At 55.6% G+C, this 19,763-nt stretch overlaps 2 protein-coding genes across 2 annotated transcripts; both read left to right on the forward strand.

Annotated features, from left to right (window-relative positions):
• Window positions 1-1,794: 1,794 nt before the first annotated feature.
• LOC135425441 (glutamine-rich protein 2-like) lies at window positions 1,795-8,323 on the forward strand. Its single transcript, XM_064677727.1, has 15 exons — window positions 1,795-2,898; window positions 3,188-3,268; window positions 3,355-3,456; window positions 3,704-3,808; window positions 3,996-4,087; window positions 4,233-4,347; window positions 4,612-4,734; window positions 4,955-5,029; window positions 5,343-5,507; window positions 5,663-5,775; window positions 6,403-6,468; window positions 6,757-6,822; window positions 7,305-7,446; window positions 7,604-7,697; window positions 8,087-8,323. The coding sequence occupies exons 1-15, from the start codon at window positions 2,644-2,646 to the stop codon at window positions 8,281-8,283; spliced, it is 1,791 nt and encodes a 596-aa protein (XP_064533797.1). The 5' UTR covers window positions 1,795-2,643; the 3' UTR covers window positions 8,284-8,323.
• Window positions 8,324-12,326: 4,003 nt separating this feature from the next.
• LOC135425439 (glutamine-rich protein 2-like) lies at window positions 12,327-18,994 on the forward strand. The gene is made up of 16 exons (XM_064677725.1): window positions 12,327-13,500; window positions 13,789-13,857; window positions 13,945-13,992; window positions 14,190-14,285; window positions 14,474-14,565; window positions 14,712-14,826; window positions 14,995-15,195; window positions 15,424-15,555; window positions 15,777-15,848; window positions 16,026-16,181; window positions 16,338-16,453; window positions 17,082-17,147; window positions 17,441-17,533; window positions 18,096-18,237; window positions 18,406-18,499; window positions 18,756-18,994. Exons 1-16 carry the CDS (start codon window positions 13,246-13,248, stop codon window positions 18,971-18,973), a joined length of 1,965 nt encoding a protein of 654 aa, XP_064533795.1. The 5' UTR covers window positions 12,327-13,245; the 3' UTR covers window positions 18,974-18,994.
• The last annotated feature ends 769 nt before the right edge of the window (window positions 18,995-19,763 follow it).

A 19,763-nucleotide genomic window follows, 5' to 3' on the forward strand; every position in this document is an offset into this window, starting at 1 on the left:
CACGTTCCTCTTGAGCTGTGCAAAAAGGACTTCTCAGGATTTTGACAAATACCATTTGCCATCTGTTCACTGGCCACAGGCAGACTTCAGTCCTCTGGGACAACATCTGTCTGAGGGAAACAGAGAAATACATCAACGAGGCTTTTAGGGACATCACAACTCCCTCATCCCCAGTCCAGCAGCTCTCGAGCTACAGAGGAGGGAAATCCCGTAGGCAAAAGGCATCCAGATTAAGGAAAGGGGTGATGGGTCCTCAGCCCACCATTGACCATGGCAGGGATCCTACACAGGAACAGGCAGTGCTGATGGATTTTTTAACAGGCTTTTTGGATCCTAAAATGTGTGATGGCAAGCAGCCCCCGAGGTGGGGGACACACAGGCACAGGGGGACACGGGGAACCCACGCCGGGCACGGGGCCCTCCTGTCCCCACTCCCGCAGAGCCGCGCCCTGTCCCAGCGGAGGAAGGACATGAGCCCACAGCACTGTCTCGGCTGTGCCGGGGAAAGGGCGCTGTCGTTGCCTTGGGAACGAGCCAAGGTGACCCAACCCAGGTTTTGGGCTCTGTGGCCGCCTAAAGAAACAAGGCAAGGCAGCTCAATCCAGTTTTTGGGCCCTTTGGCCACTCTAACTAACAAGTTGTAAAGCTTTCCTCATGAATATGTATAGCCCTGGCCAGTTCATCTACCATCTTCAGCCATGGCTGGCATTTATTTGGAGCTCTCCCCCTGCAGCTGGCACTGTAGTCCAGCTCTGTGATAAAGTGCTGCCTGCTTCCTAATGCTCTAGTGCTGTTAAGGAGCTTTATTCCTGAATTTCCATGACAGCTACACCTCCACTGTCCTCTATCCTGGAGCAGGGTCATGACTAGGGCCGCTGCAGGGCCCTTCCCTGCCCAGAGCTGGCTGTACACGAGCACACAACAATCCCACGCTGTTCCCTACATGCTGCATGTCAGTCTAAACAGTGCAGCTTTTCCTTAATTTTCCTGAAATTCAACTGGAATAGGTTTTCATGTTTGGAACAGATTGCTGAGTCATGTCCCCCTTTTTTTTCCTGGCCCAGCTCATTAGGTACATTCCCTGTCAAAAACCGGAGGAAAAAATAGTAACGAACACAAATGTACTGTTTGGATTTTATCTGTGGTTTTGTGGGGGTTCCTGTGTCCTGCCCGGGCCAACTCACACTGACAGTTCAGTGGCACAGCAAAGCCAGGCTTATTCCCTGCTCCACAATGCAAGAAGAAACCAAGAGCTGAGTGCGAGTTGCCTTGAAACAGAACCAGAGTCTGACATGGCAGAGGAGGAATTGGCTTAGCTGTAACTCAAGTCTTAAACTGAACAAAAGAACAATAAAGGGCTCTCTTCTTTCCTGGAAGAGGGTATGTTTCAGTGATTAAAGGGGCTCCAGAAGGGCTGGACAAGGACTTTGGACAAGGGCCTTGAGTGACAGAAGGGGCAAAAGCTTCCCACTGCCAGAGGGCAAGGTTGGATGGGATATTGGGAAGAAATTCTTCCCTTTGAGGGTGGTGAGGCACTGGCACAGGTGGCCCAGAGAAAAGTGTGGCTGCTCCATCCCTGCAAGTGTTCAAGGCCAGGTTGGACTGGGCTTGGAGCAACCTGGGCTAGTGGAAGGTGTCATTATTCTTGTGGCTGGCAGGGGTTGGAATGAGATGAGCATTAAGGTCCCTTCCAGCCCAAACCTTTCCATGGCTCTATGACCTCATGACTCTATGACCTCATGTCTCCATGGCTCTGTGACCCACTGTGTCCTGGGGTGGGGTGGGGCCGTTGCCTGGCAACGGGAGCTGTGATGAAGAGGGGCACGTGCAGCGCAGGCCCCAGTCCTTCGAGGGCCGAGGAAGGAGGAAGGAGCCTTCTGGCGACTGACCCGCTTCCTCATCGCTTTGGCTGATCCGTTTGATCAGGCTACTTGCTTTATCATTTTATCAACCCCTTTGCTTATCCCTGTTACCACTCCTATTGGTCTCCCCTTTTATCATCCCTATAGGTCACCCCTTTAAGAATCCCTCTAGGTCATCCCTTTTAACATCCCAATAAGTCATCCCTTTTAGAATCCCAATAGGTCATCCCTTTTAGAGTCCCTATAGGTCAACCCCTTTAGAATCCCTATAAGGCATCCCTTTTAGAACCCCTATAAGGCATCCCTTTTAGAATCCCTCTAGGTTCTACATTTTAACATTCCAATAAGTAATCCCTTTTAGAATCTCTATAGCCCTGTTATCATCCCTGTAGGTTATACAGTTTATCAACCCTATAGGTTATAGAGTTTATCATCCCTATAGGTTATAGAGTTTATCATCCCTATAGGTCATCCCAGTTATCATCCCCATAGGTCATATGTTTTAAAATCCCTATAGATCATCCCTATAGGGCCTCCCTCTTATCATCCCTGTAGTACATACAGTATAAAACCCCTATTGATCATCCCTTGTATCATCCCTATAGGTCATACATTTTATAATCCCTATAGGTCATCCCTTTTATCATCCCTATAGGGCATCCCTTATATCATCCCTATAGGGCATAGATTTTAAAATCTCTGTTGGTCAGTTTGTTTGCCATCACTTTTACACATCCCTGGCAGATCCTGTCTGGGCAGAAAGGCTTTTATTTTTGCAGACATGGCGACTCCCTTGGACACTCTCAGCCTCTCCCAGCTGCTGGATCTCGCCATCGGGATGCCCCAAAATGGAGCCGTCCACTTTGCGGCCCTGAGGAAACTGCTGCAGGCCGTGCTGGGGCACCTGGACGTGCAGTACCTGACAGCCCAGGAGCCGTGGACGGGCGAGCTGAGTGGCCCCTCACTGGCTGAGTTGGCCATGGGCATGAAGGACATGAAGCAGGAGATAGAATCCTGCAGGAAACTCATATCTGAGGTAGTGGCTCTTCCCAGAGCCCCTGGTGCTCCCCCACCAGTCAGTCCCTCCCCACTTCCTCAGCAGTGCTTGACTCTGCCCTCACTGCCCAGGCAGCGCTTGGGCCGCTGGCAGAGCTTCCTGGCCCTTGGGATGGGCTTCAGTGCTCTGGCACAGAGCCGGGCTCGGGCAGGCGGCACTGGGGCTCTCCCTGCTGACCCTGCCTGTGGCATGGGCTCCCCAGGGCAGGGCTGGGGGTCTTGGGGGACTTGCTGCCCTGGGGCTCACCCCCAAGAACCCTTTTTTCTAGACCGTGTCTCAGGAGATTGGTGAGATAAAGGCTGAACATTCCCGTGTGTCAGAGGACATCAGGAAGATCCAGGAGGCACAGGTCTTGTGCAGACCACAGTGGGGGTGAAGGTCGTGTTCCCCAGGGACACTCCCCAGGGGCTCATCTCTGACACCCCTTTCTCCTAGGCCATGGCTGCCTCCAAGCATCTCCAGGAGATTGACAAGTTAAAGGCTGCACAGTCCCGCATGGCAGAGGACATGAAGAAGGTCCAGGAGGAGCGTGACCAGGTGAACTGCTGCCATCAGACACTTGTGGCTCTGAGGCAGCAGCCAGTGGCCTCGGCTGTGCCGGCCGCAGGCTCAGCAGCCCTGGCCCTGCTGGATGCATGGAGAGTGCTGCCCGCAGTGCCCTGCCAGCCTGGCTGAGCCTGACCTGCACTGTCCCCTGTGCTGGGCACACCACGGCAGGGGGAAGGTCCTGCAGGTCCCCAGGGACCCTCCCCTGGGACTCACCCCCACCACCCCTCTCTCCTAGGCCATGGCTGAGTGCCAGGATCTCCGTGAGGAGATTGACAGGATAAAGGCAACACTATCCTTCATGGAAGAGGACATTATGAGGATTAAAGAGACCCTTGCATTGGTGAGCTGCTGGCTGGTGTCACCTTTGGCTCTTGTGGGGCATTTGAGTGTGGCTCCCTGAGCTGGGGATTTGGGGTCAAGCCAGGGACAGGGTGTGGGGCCCTGGGTCTGCCCTTCCAGCTGAAGGGCCCTCGTGCTGGGACAACACAAGATCTGTGCCCTGAGTCTGCCACCACTGCCCTTCCCAGATGAAGAAGATGGAGGATGACATCAGAAAGCTGAGGGCGGATATGGCAAAGTGGAAAGAAGAGACCAATGAGCAGATCACTCAGCAAATGGAGTAAGAGGATGGGAGAGGGTTTTGTGCTCTGTAGGGCTGCAAAGAAGCCGAGGGGGCCTTGGAGCATCCTGGTTTGGGGGTAAGGGACATTGCCCGAGCAGCACTGGGAGGCTAAGCCAGCCCCTGCCCCCATCTCGCTGGCCAGGTCTGTGCTGCAGAAGACAAAGAGTGAGCTGAAGAAGATGGAGGAGCAGCAGGAGATGAAGAATTCCATGCTGGAGCAGCTGGTGACTGAGACAGCCAACCAGCTGAATGCTCAGGTGAGGTGCTGGGGGAGCTCAGTGGAGGGGTCCTGAGAGGGTTCCAGCCACATCCCCCAGCTGGCTGGGGCCATCGAGCCCCACAGCACCCAGGTCTGTTCATTGCAACCAGTCAGCAGCGTGGAAGGAAATTAAAGCCTTGGTGTAAATGTCCTGTTGACAGTGAGGGCTCCTGGCCACAGGCTGAGTAACACGGATCTGTCTCTGTGGGGAAAACAGACTCCCTTTGCTCAGCACCACTCCTGTTCTTCCTCCCTGGAGCAGGACCAGCAGCTGCTGCAGCACATGGAAGACTCATTTGGCAAGATTCAAAAGGAATACAAGAAACTCAGCTACATCTCGGAGAGTATCCAGACAGACTGTCAGATGAAGCAGAAAGCTATTGAGGTGGGTGGGTAAAAGTCCTATGGGGTCAGAGCATCCCCCAGGCAGACTCCAGGCAGGGGACCACAAGGAATCTGTCCCCCTGCCAAGCTGCTCACACCCTGTGGAGCTTCCAAGTGCCTTTCCTGGGGGTTTATCAGTAGGGGGACCAGGGGGTGCCAGGCTGGCCAGGAGGCAGCTCCAACCCTGCTGTGGTTTCATGGGATGCTTTCTGTGTTGAAAGATGCTGTTCCAGTCCTTGGAGAAGCTGAAGAAGGAAAAAGTAGATGAGCAGAACATGTTGACAGCAATGGACATGGTAGAGTCTCGAGGGCCCTCTGTGCCAGCCCAGGGCTTCCTGGGCAGGGTGACAAGTGCCCCTTGTCCCTTGGGGCCTGTTTGGCAAAAGTGACCTGGGAGAGGGAGGATTTCCAGACCAAGTGCAGGTCCCTTGCCCCTCCACGGATGGGACTGACCCCATGGGGGTGATGGGGTGACTGGGGCCACCCTGCCCTGAAAGGGGCATGATGGCATGAAGGGAGTGCTTCTCCCTCTGCCCCTGACAATCTCTGGCCCTGCCTGTCATTCCTCAACCCTTTCCCCTCTTCACTCCTGCCTTTCCCCTCTGCTAGAAAGCGGACAAAGATGCCTTGGGCAGCAAAGTGGATTGCACTCAGTTTGAGGCGAGCATGGAGGGGCTGGATCAGAGGCTGCGGAAGATTCAGGGCCAGATGTCAGGACAGAATCAGCACTGGAACGAGCTGCAGCAGAAGCTCAAGGACATGAAGGAAAACAAGGTGAGCGGTGCCTCGTCCCAGCTGTTAAAATTGGCACCTTTGGGTCTCGGCAGCCTGAGGGAGCATCCCTCTGAGGGTCCCCGTCCTGGATTTTCCCCGGAGCTGGCCATGACCCCTGCCAGGGCAGCTGGCTGAGGGTGTGCACCTGTCCACAGCTGGATCGTGGGGAGCTGAAGTATTTCAGAAATCGGTTAGAGGAGATCTGGAAGGGGAAGATGGAAGAACTTGAGAACAGGATCTTGGGTGACAGCGCCGCTGGGCTGAGGAAGTGAGTGGGATGGGGATGGCAATGGCTTTGGGGACAGCGATGGTGCTGTTCCCTCCAGCTGTCCCAGACAGTGCCCACGTGGTACCCTGGCACTGCACCAATTCAGCCACCAAAGGAACCGTGGCGATGCTGATGAAGCAGCTGCACCTTCTCCTTCCACCAGCAGCAGGTTCTGCACAGGAAAGGAGGAATGAGGGGGGGGCAGCTGTGGGACAGAGCCCTCCCAAAGCAAAGGGGGCTGTGGCTGCAAAGGCTTCCAGAAGCAAGACTGGGAGATGGGCACTCCTTCCCCTGGCAGGGGTGTGACACGCAGAGCCCCAGGGCTGGGTGGTGCCCTGCCCTCCTGGCCAGGCACAGGGGGGTCATTAGTGCTGCTGAAGGGCTGCAAGCAGTGCAAGGGCTGCTTGGGATGGCAGCGTGGGCCCTGTGCCCTTCAGCTGGCACCAGCCAGTGGGTTGGGGAATGGGGAGAAACCAGGCCCCACAGCCACGGTTGGCCCTGCAGACGCCGTGACTCCCTGCAGTGCCGTGCCCAGCACCTTGCTGCTGCCAGCGAGCCGCTGCCTGCGGGTGGGCAGGGCTGTGTCCCCCAGGAGCTCAGCCAGCCCTTTTGTCTCCCCCTCCTTAGGCAGCTGCCAGTCCCTTTCACGTGCCTGTCCTGTGACCGCCCGGTCAAAACGCAGGTTCCTGGCCTGTGAGTATCCCCTCTGCTTTGGGGGGGCTGTGTGAGTGGGATGGGGCTCAATGGCTGCCAGGGGTGACCTGCTGTGCCAGGCACAGGGGTGAGGGTGTCTGCTTGGGAGGGTCTGACCCTGCTGAGCCCCCTCCTCAGCCCTGCCCATCAAGAGGGGTTGTGGGTGCTCGTCCCCAAGGGCTGCAGGCAAGGGGTGCTGTGGGCTACAAGCCTGTGGTGTTTGGGGGCCGCGAGCAGGCGTGAGTGGTTTGTCTCCTGTCACCAACCTGTGGTTTCTGCCCTCCCCAGGTATCCTGAGACACTCCCATATTTTCAACCGCTGCCCCCCAGCAAGGATGCACAGCAAAGCCAAAGGTAGGGGACCTGATGACGCATCCCTGGCTCCTGGGGTGCAGGATAGCCCTGCCCTAGCAAGGAGAGCTCTTCTCTGCATGAGAGCAGACGCACCTTGTGGGCCTGAGCAGTGTAGGGGAGCAGAGGGAGGGCTGTAGAAGGTCAGTGCTTGCCCCAGCTCTGGGGGTTTTACTGCCCTCTTTCCACTGCCATGTCTAGCCCAGGACTCTGTCTCAAGGTCACTGAAACCACACGTGATGAGTTTTGTCTGGTCTCAGCCTGAGCTCAGGCTTGGGGTGGAGTAGGATGCCTCCTGTGAAAGCAATTCCCACAACCAAGCCCTGATCCTGCCTGGGAGAAGGGAGGGGACATTTGCCTTGGAGGGGAGCTGGGAGGGACACGTGCCACCAGGGAGCACCCCCTGATCCCCTCCCTGCTGCAGGAGGGTGAAGCCCAGGATGCCACAGTGCCGGGCACTGAGCATCCCTGTGCCCATCCCACAGGAGAACAGTGGTCAATGGCAAGATCCCCCGAGTGGCCCCGAGCATCGGGAACCCTCAGAGCAGCAGAAGCCCCAGACAGCTCATCCAGGCTTCCCCCCGGAACAACGTGCGGCTGAAGAGCATCACAGCACTCCCCAGCAAGGTAGGGAAGGCACAGACACAGCAGGTGTGACTGAGGCTGGGAGGGTGAGGCTGAGTATGCAGGGGGAATCTGTGCCTTCAGGTGCCCCAGGGAGAGCTGGGCTGGGAGGGTTGCTGGGGGAGGCTGAATTGAGCCCCAGCTGCTCTCTCCTTCCCAGCCTACTGTGATCAAGCTGCTGGGCAGCGATGGCAACATCTCCAAGGTTCAGAAGGACCAGACTCCTGTGGTGGACAGAGCACAGGATGAGCCAGGTATGGCCCTGTCGGACACGGGACAGGGAAGGGAAAGGGGACTGTTTGTCTGCTGGGAGCAAGCAAAGCTTTTGTGTGCAGAACTGGGCAGGCTGCCATGGGGGTCTCAGGTCTGGAGTTGGATGGAAGAGGCAGAAGCGGGATGGAGCAGGAGGACTGGCAGATGGGGTGACTGGGGTTGGAGGTGGAGCAAGGTGGGGGGATGGCCGTGGCCAGTGTGGGACAACAGCTTGTGTGCTGGTGGGTGGGTGGGGACCAGCACCCCCAACCCTGGGGTCTCTGGACAGGCAGGTGTCCCTGCTGCCTGCCACGTCCTGGGCTGGCAGCGCTGCCCCAGCCAGGGGCTGCCCCTGGGAAGTGGGAAGCTCACCCCTGCCCCTTGTCCCCAGGCCCTTCCACCTCACAGGACCACCGACCAGCCACGACCCACAGCCACGTCTCCCGAGCACCGGCGCTCGTCCAGACACTCCGGCCCCGCCAGACGTCGTCAGCCCCCAAACAGCTGGACAGGACTGGGTGCCCAGGGACGTCTTCTAAGCAGACACGGGACTTTGTGAAAATTGCCCTCAAACGGATGACTTTTTGATTTTATTAGGTTAATAAAAAACCTTCAAAATGCAGACAAAGCCTGGTCCCACCAGCCTCTCTCTTCCTCAGGCTCCCTGATGCTCCTCAACCTTTCTCCTCCCTCCTGTCTCTCTGCCACCAGACTGAGCACATCGTGCCCCGTGGCCAGGACTTGAGGCCAGCCTTAATCCCATGGAGCCTTGTGGGGCATCTCTGAGGATCTGGGGCCTGCTGTGGAACCAGGAGCAGCCCAGGGTGTGCTCAGGCCCTGGGGGCTGCAGAGCCCTCTGCCCCGGAGGGCTGGGAAGCCACAGGCACATCCCCGGAGAGCCTGGCTGGCACTGCTGGGGCTGCTGGTCTCAGAGGCTGCCTGAAATCCTTCCAGCCGGCCTGGACGGCCCCTCAGGAGCAGGGCTGAGCCATGCCCGAGTGCCAGCCCTGATGGCAGGGCCCAGCAGAGCTGTGCCTTCATCTGGGCACTGGCAGATTCCAAGCTCATCTGCCCGCTTCCTCCTGCGCTCCCTTTCTCGAGGGGCAGCAGCAGGGGCTGGCCCACAGGGTTTCCTCTCCCCGGGGGCGGGCAGCCCCTTGCACACTCGTCCCTCTCAGGCCCCTGCAGGGCTTTAAGACTCGGACCCAGGGGGGTGAAGAACTGAGACAAGTTTTTTGGGGGGTCACAGACCCTTTTATAACCAAACACAAAAAGAAAAACTTTCCTTATAAGGCAAAAAGTGTGACTGCAGTATCCAAGTGGCTGCTAGCTGTCACACAGGGAGACAGCAGTTTTCGGAGTTACAGCTCACTTCTGTAATGAGTTGCTCTGTTCTCTGCAAAGGTCTGGGTTTTTTTCCAGGCTCTTGTGAGAAATATCTTTAATTAAAATTTGGAAGACGGCCAAATAAAGTGAAACAAAGAACTTTATTAACAGCGCGCTGGGTGCACCGAACTCATGATCTGGTTCGAGCACCCCTGACTGGGAGGGGACAGGCCTTTTTAACATCTCTTGATTTACATAACCACTCTCTCACACCTCCCACGCCAGGCCCTGCTCCCCTCTCCTCCAAAGGCAATCCTTGCCTTTTGGTACAGTTCACTGGTTGTTCCCATCCACCTATGAGGTTGTTTCCTGCCCCTTGCCGCATGGTTCCCTGGCAGTGAGCCCAAATTGGTCTCACTGCCTTACATGCTTTCCAATTGGCCTTCCTACTATCCTGGAAATCACTACTACCAGTAAACAAAACAGTAAGTCAGCAGTAGTAACAGTGATCAGAACAACCAGAACAATAAGCAAACAAGGCAGTAAGCAGCAGTCAGTAACAGTGACCAGAACAACATGCAACCCACCAGCTCCTGACCACAAAATGGCTCTTCAGTCTCTCCCAATGACCTCCAGGTATCTCAACCTGAGGTGACCGTGGAAATCCCTGCTTGTGATAAAACCGCCTTATTTATTTCTCACACTCTAATTCCCACAATTCCCCTCTTTTTATTTTTTTTTAAGAACACTTGTTTAATTGTAAACGTTGTAAACATTTCAATAGGTATAGTATAAAAATATAAAATACACATGTAAACCAATCCTAACTGCAATATATATTTAACTTATTATTTAACCCTTATCCCTTAGAGTGATCCCCAGAAGGTTAAAGCTTTGCATCAGGCTGTGGCAATGCTGGTTTAACCCATCTATTTTTGAACTAAAACCTGTAGAAACATATATATATACCGTTCTTTCCCATGTTATGGTGGAAAATGGTCTTTTCCACTGGCTTGGTTGCAAATTTTTGATTATAATTTGGGTTTTTCTCTGAGGTTTTACATCATTTGTGTTCAATTTAAATTTTTTAAGATAGACTTTGGCAATATGTTCCTTTGGGGTTTATCCTGCATTCCCCCTTTTTTGTTTAAGGAGAGATCTTGAGGGTTAGTGTTGATAGAAGGTGTAGGCAAAGTTTGCTGTGCTTTATCTGAGGTATTATTTTTTGGATTTACACACATGTGGGAAAAATCCCTCTTTTAAATTTAGAAAGACGGCATAAGCTCAGGGAACAAAGAAACAAGGAAGAATTATTCAGCACGCAGGGTCTTCCTCTCACCGAATTTCTGGGGAAAAAGACCCTTTGGGTTTAATTTTCATACATTTTATAGTTACACACCCCCCCCTTTTTTTAGATAAGCTTAATAAATTCATTTTTGCCTAAAAAGGTTTCTTTTCTCTGAAAAAGGGCTTTCCCTCCTTCCCGATTGGCTGCTGGGCATCCTCTGTCAAAAATGATGGATCTTCCTTTGTTCTTAGCCCAAAGAGAGAGAAGAAACCCCTGTGTACAAAATTCTCACATGGCCCTAAAAGATTTTAATTTTTTTAGGAACTTTTATATTTCCCTTATCCGGCCGAAAAAGACCCTGACATCCAGGTCTAGTCTGGGACTTGGATATCTTACAGCTTCGCGATATACCTATTAAAAAAAAAGTATTTTTATTTCTCATACACACACACATACATTCTTTCCATTCATGCAGGTGGCCACTTTTCACACATCCACACATATATGTTCTGTATTTTATTCTGTTTCTGCATTGCCTTTTGTTGATTGGCTGTTGTAATAAACACAAGCCCTAATTCGTGTCAGCAACGGAAACAAATGGGAAACAAATGGGTTAATGTAACCTCAGGAAAGAAAAAAACCAAAGGGATGGTAAAATTAATTGCACCCCTATAAAGACATAAAACAAACTATCACCTTCCCTGCCCTCCTTGACATGAGTTGTAGCTGAACCAGGTCAGCTCAGGTCATTAGCACACTGGCGCCTTTTGTCAAGGAACATATGAATTTATAAATTGTTGTAGAGGTAACAAATTAGTCTTAGCTGTAAAAAGAAACACATGTTGAATACCTGGAATAGCAATGTGAAATGTATATGTATGTGATGTAATGAATATATATGGGATGTCTGAAATAAATACTGGACACACACACTGTATCGGGGTGGCAGGTCTGGGAGCAAAGACTCCCCTGTCACCCAGCACTGCTTGCTTCTACTATGTAGTAAATTCTAATTTGAAAAATCCTTTCACTCCGAGACTCAGTTTGTCACATTATGGTGAAACTGTGTGTGTTTTTATGTGGTATATGTTCTGATGCTATAAGGGCAGAAGGCACTCGTTGAAACAATTAGAAGCAAAGAACAAACATTATTTTAACAGCAAAATAAAACTTAGCGTTACGCTGTTATATCAAAAACTCTGTGTTGCAAACACGAAAAGGCAAAGCATTTTGTGATTTTACTTATACAGTCTCTGGTTCTGTTGCTGCTGGGTGATGGGATAGCTAAACTGGGTGATGGGATAGCTAAACTGGGTGATGGGATAGCTAAACTGGGTGATAGGGAAGCTAAACTGGGTGATCCTGCCCAGGCCCGGCGGGGCCCTGCGGCCGGGCCGGGCCATCCCGGGCAGGAGCAGCCCCCGAGGGGGGGACACACAGGCACAGGGGGACACGGGGAACCCACGCCGGGCACGGGGCCCTCCTGTCCCCACTCCCGCAGAACCGCGCCCTGTCCCAGCGGAGGAAGGACATGAGCCCACAGCACTGTCTCGGCTGTGCTGGGGAAGTGACATTTGCAGGGATGCTGTCACAGGGCTGTGGCAATAAAACGTTCCTGAAGGTGTTGCAAATTACACAGAAGTGGCAGTTAATTGAACATGCAGAGTCCAGAGACAAGTCAAGAAGACTCAGTCCGGTTGAGGATGAATATGCATATCCCTGGCTAGTAAATACATCTATCATCTTGAGCAAAGAGAGCAAAGCCAGGCTTATTCCCCGCTCCACAATGCAAGAGGGAACCAAGAGCTGATTGCAAGTTGCCTTGTAAAAGAACAAGAGTCTGACACGGCAAAGGAGAAAGTGGCTTAGCTGTAATTCAAGTCTTAAAGTCATTGACAGAAAAATAATGAAGTATCTCCTCTCCTGGGAGACTTTTGGATGGGGCTTGGAGAAACGTGGGATAGTGGAAAGTGTCATTATTCCTGTTCCTGGCAGGGGTTGGAATGAGATGAGCATTAAGGTCCCTTCCAGCCCAAACCTTTCCATGGCTCTATGACCTCATGACTCTATGACCTCATGTCTCCATGGCTCTGTGACCCACTGTGTCCTGGGGGTGGGGTGGGGCCGTTGCCTGGCAACGGGAGCTGTGATGAAGAGGGGCACGTGCAGCGCAGGCCCCAGTCCTTCGAGGGCCGAGGAAGGAGGAAGGAGCCTTCTGGCGACTGACCCGCTTCCTCATCGCTTTGGCTGATCCGTTTGATCAGGCTACTTGCTCTACCATTTTATCAACCCTTTTGCTTCTCCTTGTTACCACCCCTATTGGTCTTCCCTTTTATCATCCCAATAAGTCATCCCTTTTAGAATCCCAATAGGTCATCCCTTTTAGAATCCCTATAGGTCAACCCCTTTAGAATCCCTATAAGGCATCCCTTTTAGAACCCCTATAAGGCATCCCTTTTAGAACCCCTATAAGGCATCCCTTTTAGAATCCCTCTAGGTTCTACATTTTAACATTCCAATAAGTAATCCCTTTTAGAATCCCTATAGCTCATCCCTTTTATCATCCCTGTAGGTTATACAGTTTATCATCCCTATAGGTTATAGAGTTTATCATCCCTATAGGTCATCCCAGTTATCATCCCCATAGGTCATATGTTTTAAAATCCCTATAGATCATCCCTATAGGGCCTCCCTCTTATCATCCCTGTAGTACATACAGTATAAAACCCCTATTGATCATCCCTTGTATCATCCCTATAGGTCATACATTTTATAATCCCTATAGGTCATCCCTTTTATCATCCCTATAGGGCATCCCTTATATCATCCCTATAGGGCATAGATTTTAAAATCCCTATTGGTCAGTTTGTTTGCCATCACTTTTACACATCCCTGGCAGATCCTGTCTGGGCAGAAAGGCTTTTATTTTTGCAGACATGGCGACTCCCTTGGACACTCTCAGCCTCTCCCAGCTGCTGGATCTCGCCATCGGGATGCCCCAGAATGGAGCCGTCCACTTTGCGGCCATGAGGAAACTGCTGCAGGCCGTGCTGGGGCACCTGGACGTGCAGTACCTGACAGCCCAGGAGCCGTGGACGGGCGAGCTGAGTGGCCCCTCACTGGCTGAGTTGGCCACTGACATAAAACAAATGAAAAAGGAAATGCAAACCGTCAAGACATTCATGCCAGAGGTAGTGGCTCTTCCAAGAGCCCCTGGTGCTCCCCCACCAGTCAGTCCCTCCCCACTTCCTCAGCAGTGCTTGACTCTGCCCTCACTGCCCAGGCAGCGCTTGGGCCGCTGGCAGAGCTTCCTGGCCCTTGGGATGGGCTTCAGTGCTCTGGCACAGAGCCGGGCTCGGGCAGGCGGCACTGGGGCTCTCCCTGCTGACCCTGCCTGTGCCATGGGCTCCCCAGGGCAGGGCTGGGGGTCTTGGGGGACTTGCTGCCCTGGGGCTCACCCTGAGAACCCTTTTTCCTAGATTTTCTCTCAGGCTCTTGATGAGGAGAGCGGTGAGGCCAAAGATGTGTCAAGGATCCCAGGGGCGCAGGTTTGTGGAGATCACAGTGGGGGTGAAGGTCGTGTTCCCCAGGGACACTCCCCAGGGGCTCATCTCTGACACCCCTTTCTCCTACAGTCCCGCATGGCAGAGGACATGAAGAAGATCATGGAGGAGCATGATCAGGTGAACTGCTGCTGTCAGAGGCTCAGCAGCCCTGGCCCTGCTGGATGCATGGAGAGTGCTGCCCGCAGTGCCCTGCCAGCCTGGCTGAACCTGACCTGCACTGTCCCCTGTGCTGGGCACACCACGGCAGGGGGAAGGTCTTGCAGGTCCCCAGGGACCCTCCCCTGGGACTCACCCCCACCACCCCTCTCTCCTAGGCCATGGCTGACTACCAGGATCTCCGGGAGGAGATTGGCGTGATTAAGACAACACAGTCCCAGATGGCTCAGAAGATGAAGGAGACCCATGCATTGGTGAGCTGCTGGCTGGTGTCATCTTTGGGTTTTTGTGGGGTGGTTGAGTGTGGCTGCCTGAGCTGGGGATGTGGGATCGAGACAGGGAAAGGATGTGGGGTCCTGGGTCTGCCCTTCCAGCTGAAGGGTTCTTGCGCTGGGACAACACGAGATCTGTGCCCTGAGTCTGCCACCACTGCCCTTCCCAGATGAAGAAGATGGAGGATGACATCAGAAAGCTGAGGGAGGATATTGCAAAGTGGAAAGAAGAGACCAATGAGCAGATCACTCAGCAACTGGAGTAAGAGGATGGGAGAGGGTTTTGTACTCTGTAGGGCACCAAGGAAGCCCAGGGGGCCTTGGAGCATCCTGGTTTGGGGATAAGGGACATTGCCCAAGCAGTACTGGGGAGGCTAAGCCAGCCCCTGCCCCCATCTCGCTGGCCAGGTCCATGCTGCAGGAGACAAAGACTGAACTCAAGAAGATGGAGGAGCAGCAGGAGATGAGGAATGCCATGCTGGAGCAGATGGTGACTGAGACGACCAACCAGATGCAGGAGAAGGTGAGGTGCTGGGGGAGCACTCCCACCACCCGCCAGCTCAGTGGAGAGGTCCTGACGGGGTTCCAGCCACATTCCCCATCTGGATGGGGCCATCGAGCCCCACGGCAACCAGGTGTGCTGGTTGCATCCATCCCATCTCTGAGCAGATTCCTTCTGCCCTTCCTGCAGCTGGGCGAGCTGGAGGAGACAGTGAGCATCGTGCAGGAGGAGCAGGAGAAGGCAAAGTGCTCCAAGTGCACCTTCGACTACAAAGAGCTTTTGGGGGAGCTCGTCCAGCGCTGTGAGAAACTCGAGGAGGAGGTGGACTCCCTGCAGTCACAGCACATAGTTGTGGGCAAGGTGGAGAACATCACAAAGCCAAGGAACCAGGTAGGGAGTTGGCACCCCAGGGGACTTGGGAGTGGGCTGAGGGCATTCCCTGGCTGGCTGTGCTTTGCTGTAATGTAGGGGAGCCCCTCATTGCCCCCAGACTGACTTGGACCAGACAGCAGCATGGAAGGAAATGAAAGCCTTGGTGCAAATGTCCTGTTGACACTGAGGACTCATGGAACCAGACTCCCCTTGCTAAGCATCATCTTTTTTTCCTCCCTGGAGCAGGACCAGCAACTCCTGCAGCACATGGAGGACATGGAGGACAAGGTCAGGAAGGTTCAAGGGGACTGTGAGGAGCTCAGCTTGGTCTCAGGGAACCTCCAGAAGGACTGTGAAGAAAAGCAGAAAGCTATTGAGGTGGGTGGCTCAAAGTCCTGTGGGGTCAGAGCATCCCTCAGGCAGACTCCAGCCAGGAGACCACAAGGAATCTGTCCCCCTGCCGACCTGCTCAAAGCCCTGAGGGAGTTCCGAGGGTGTTTCCCAGAGGATTTTGGGTAGGGGGAGCAGGGGGTCCTCAGCTGACCAGGAGGCAGCTCCAGCCCTGCTGCCATGTCATGGGATGCTTTCTGTGTTGAAAGATGCTGTTCCAGTCCTTGGAGACACTGAAGGACAAAGCAGAGGAGCAGAACATGTTGGCGGCAAAGGACATGGTAGAGTCTGGTGGGACCGACCCTGTGGGGGTGATGGGGTGAACGGGGCCACCCTGCCCTGGAAGGGGCACGATCATACAGAGGGAGTGCTTCTCCCTCTGCCCCTGACACACCCTGGCCCTGCCTGTCATTCCTCAACGCTTTCCCCTCTTCACTCCTGCCTTTCTCCTCTGCCAGAAATCTGCCTTGGGCAGCAAAGTCAGTTGCACCCAGTTTGAGGCGAGCATGGAGCGGCTGGATAAGAGGATGCAGGAGATGCAGGGCCAGGTGTTGGGACAGAATGAGCAATGGAATGAGGTGCAACAGCAGCTCAGCAACATGATGGAAAACAAGGTGAGTGGTGTCTCATCCCTCTCATGCAAAACTGGTACCTTTTGGTCTTGGCAGCCTGAGGCAGCATCCCTCTGAGGGTCCCCCTCTTGGATCTTCCCTGGAGACAGCCATGTCCCAGGCCGGGGCAGCTGGCTGAGGGTGTGCACCTGTCCACAGCTGGATCGCCTGGAGCTGAAGCCTTTCCATAAGCACATGGAGAAGATCTGGCAGAAGGGCATCAAAGAGCTTGAGAAGAAAATGGCAGAGAGTGACAGCGCTGCTGGGCTGAGGAAGTGAGTGGGATGGGGATGGCAATGGCTTTGGGGACAGCAATGGTGCTGTTCCCTCCAGCTGTCCCAGACAGTGCCCACGTGGTACCCTGGCACTGCACCAATTCAGCCACCAAACAAACCGTGGCGATGCTGATGAAGCAGCTGCACCTTCTCCTTCCACCAGCAGCAGGTTCTGCACAGGAAAGGAGGCACGAGGAGGGGGCAGCTGTGGGACAGAGCCCTCCCAAAGCAAAGTGGGCTGTGGCTGCAAAGGCTTCCAGAAGCAAGGCTGGGAGATGGGCACTCCTTCCCCTGGCAGGGGTGTGACACGCAGAGCCCCAGGGCTGGGTGGTGCCCTGCCCTCCTGGCCAGGCACAGGGGGGTCATTAGTGCTGCTGAAGGGCTGCAAGCAGTGCAAGGGCTGCTTGGGATGGCAGCGTGGGCCCTGTGCCCTTCAGCTGGCACCAGCCAGTGGGTTGGGGAATGGGGAGAAACCAGGCCCCACAGCCACGGTTGGCCCTGCAGACGCCGTGACTCCCTGCAGTGCCGTGCCCAGCACCTTGCTGCTGCCAGCGAGCCGCTGCCTGCGGGTGGGCAGGGCTGTGTCCCCCCAGGAGCTCAGCCAGCCCTTTTGTCTCCCCCTCCTTAGGCAGCTGCCAGTCCCTTTCACGTGCCTGTCCTGTGACCGCCCGATCAAAACACAGGTTCCTGGCCCGTGAGTATCCCCTCTGCTTTGGGGGGGCTGTGTGAGTGGGATGGGGCTCAATGGCTGCCAGGGGTGACCTGCTGTGCCAGGCACAGGGGTGAGGGTGTCTGCTTGGGAGGGTCTGCCCCTGCTGAGCCTCCTCCTCAGCCCTGCCCATCAGGACGCAGTGTGAGGCCTTGTCCCCAAGGGCTGCCAACAGGGGAAACTGCGATGTACAAGACTGTGGGTTTTGAGGTACTGCCCCCCAGCAGGCGTGAGTTGTTTGTCCCCTGTCACCAACCTGTAGCTTCTGCCCCCCACAGGAAACTCGAGACACTCCCGTACTTGCAGCCACTGCCCCCCATCAAGGATTTTCAGCCCCTGCCCCCCAGGAAGGATGCACAACCCAGCCAAAGGTAGGAGACCTGAGGACACAACCCTGGCTCCTGGGGTGCAGGAGAGCCCTGCCCTAGCAAGGAGAGCTCTTCCCTGCATGGGGGCCGAGTGGCCTTTTGGGCCTGAACAATGCAGGGGAGCAGAGGGAGGGCTGTGGAAGCTCAGTGCTTGCCCCAGCTCTGGGGGTTTTACTGCCCTCTTTCCACTGCCATGTCTAGCCCAGGACTCTGTCTCAAGGTCACTGAAACCACACATGATGAGTTTTGTCTGGTCTCTGCCTGAGCTCAGGCTTGGGGTGGAGCAGGATGCCTCCTGTGAAAGCAATTCCCACAACCAAGCCCAGCTCCTGCCTGCTGCTGTCCTGTGCACAGGGACCTGCCATGGCCAGCTCACCTGGCTGTGGGGAAACAAAGAGCAGACCCAGCCCCATGGGATGGGCTTGGGTGTCCTGCAGCAGGTGGAGGGAGCTGGGAGGGACACGTGCCACCAGGGAGCACCCCCTGGTCCCCTCCCTGCTGCAGGAGGGGGAAGCCCAGGATGCCACAATGCCAGGCACTGAGCATCCCTGTGCCCATCCCACAGGAGAACAGTGGTCAATGGCAAGATCCCCCGAGTGACCCCGAGCATCGGGAACCCTCAGAGCAGCAGAAGCCCCAGACAGCTCATCCAGGCTTCTCCCCGGAACAACGTGCGGCTGAAGGGCATCACAGCACTCCCCAGCAAGGTAGGGAAGGCACAGACACAGCAGGTGTGACTGAGGCTGGGAGGGTGAGGCTGAGTATGCAGAGGGAATCTGTGCCTTCAGGTGCCCCAGGGAGAGCTGAGTTGGGAGGGTTGCTGGGGGATCATGGGTTGGGCCCTGTGTTGCAGCCAGCTGCTCTCTCCTTCCCAGCCTAACGTGACCATAGTGGTGGGCACTTCTGGCCCCAACTCCCCGGAGCAGAAGGACCAGACTCCTGTGGTGGACAGTGCACAGGAAGAGCCAGGTATGGCCTTGTCAGGGCATGGGCTGGTGAAGGGAAAGGGAACTGGTGATCTGCTGGGGAGGGGGCCAGGGAGCAAGCAGGGTCAGTGTGGGACAACAGCTTGTGTGCTGGTGGGTGGGGACCAGCACCCCCAACCCTGGGGGTCTCTGGACAGGCAGGTGTCCCTGCTGTCTGCCACATCCTGGGCTGGCAGCGCTGCCCCAGCCGGGGGCTGCCCCAGGGAAGTGGGGAGCTCACCCTTCCCCCTCGTCCCCAGGCCCTTCCACCTCACAGGAGCAACGGCCAGCCAGGACCCGCAAGACCAAGCACGTCACGTGGGCACCACAGCTCACGCAGATAAAGATCATCCCGGCCCGTGAGACAACACCTTCCCCAAGCACAGAGAGAGGAGCGAACAACCGATACTCCGACATAGACATTGAAGAAGAGAGAAGAATCGCATTTGAGGAGTTGGTTAATTTAATAAAGAAATAATAAAAACGCAGACAAAGCCTGGTCCCACCAGCCCCTCTCTTCCTCAGGCTCCCTGATGCTCCTCAACCTTTCTCCTCCCTCCTGTCTCTCTGCCACCAGGCTGAGCACATCGTGCCCCGTGGCCAGGACTTGAGGCTGGCCCTGGTCCCGTGGCACCTTGTGGGGCATCTCTGAGGATCTGGGGCCTGCTGTGGAACCAGGAGCAGCCCAGGGTGCGCTCAGGCCCCGGGGGCTGCAGAGCCCTCTGCCCCGGAGGGCTGGGAAGCCACAGGCACATCCCCGGAGAGCCTGGCTGGCACTGCTGGGGCTGCTGGTCTCGGGGGTGCCTGAAATCCTTCCAGCCGGCCCGGACGGCCCCTCAGGAGCAGGGCTGAGCCATGCCCGAGTGCCAGCCCTGATGGCGGGGCCCAGCAGAGCTGTGCCTTCATCTGGGCACTGGCAGATTCCAAGCTCATCTGCCCGCTTCCTCCTGCGCTCCCTTTCTCGAGGGGCAGCAGCAGGGGCTGGCCCACAGGGTTTCCTCTCCCCGGGGGCGGGCAGCCCCTTGCCCACCCGTCCCTCTCGGGCCCCCTCTGCAGAGCTGCTTTCCAGCCGGGCACCCCCGGCGTGTCCCGGAGCCCGGCGCTGATCCTGCCCAGGCCCGGCGGGGCCCTGCGGCCGGGCCGGGCCATCCCGGGCAGGAGCAGCCCCCGAGGGGGGGACACACAGGCACAGGGGGACACGGGGAACCCACGCCGGGCACGGGGCCCTCCTGTCCCCACTCCCGCAGGGCCGCGCCCTGTCCCCGCGG

This window comes from Pseudopipra pipra, chromosome 21 (assembly GCF_036250125.1).
Source record: "Pseudopipra pipra isolate bDixPip1 chromosome 21, bDixPip1.hap1, whole genome shotgun sequence".
Classification (NCBI taxonomy): Eukaryota; Metazoa; Chordata; class Aves; order Passeriformes; family Pipridae; genus Pseudopipra; species Pseudopipra pipra.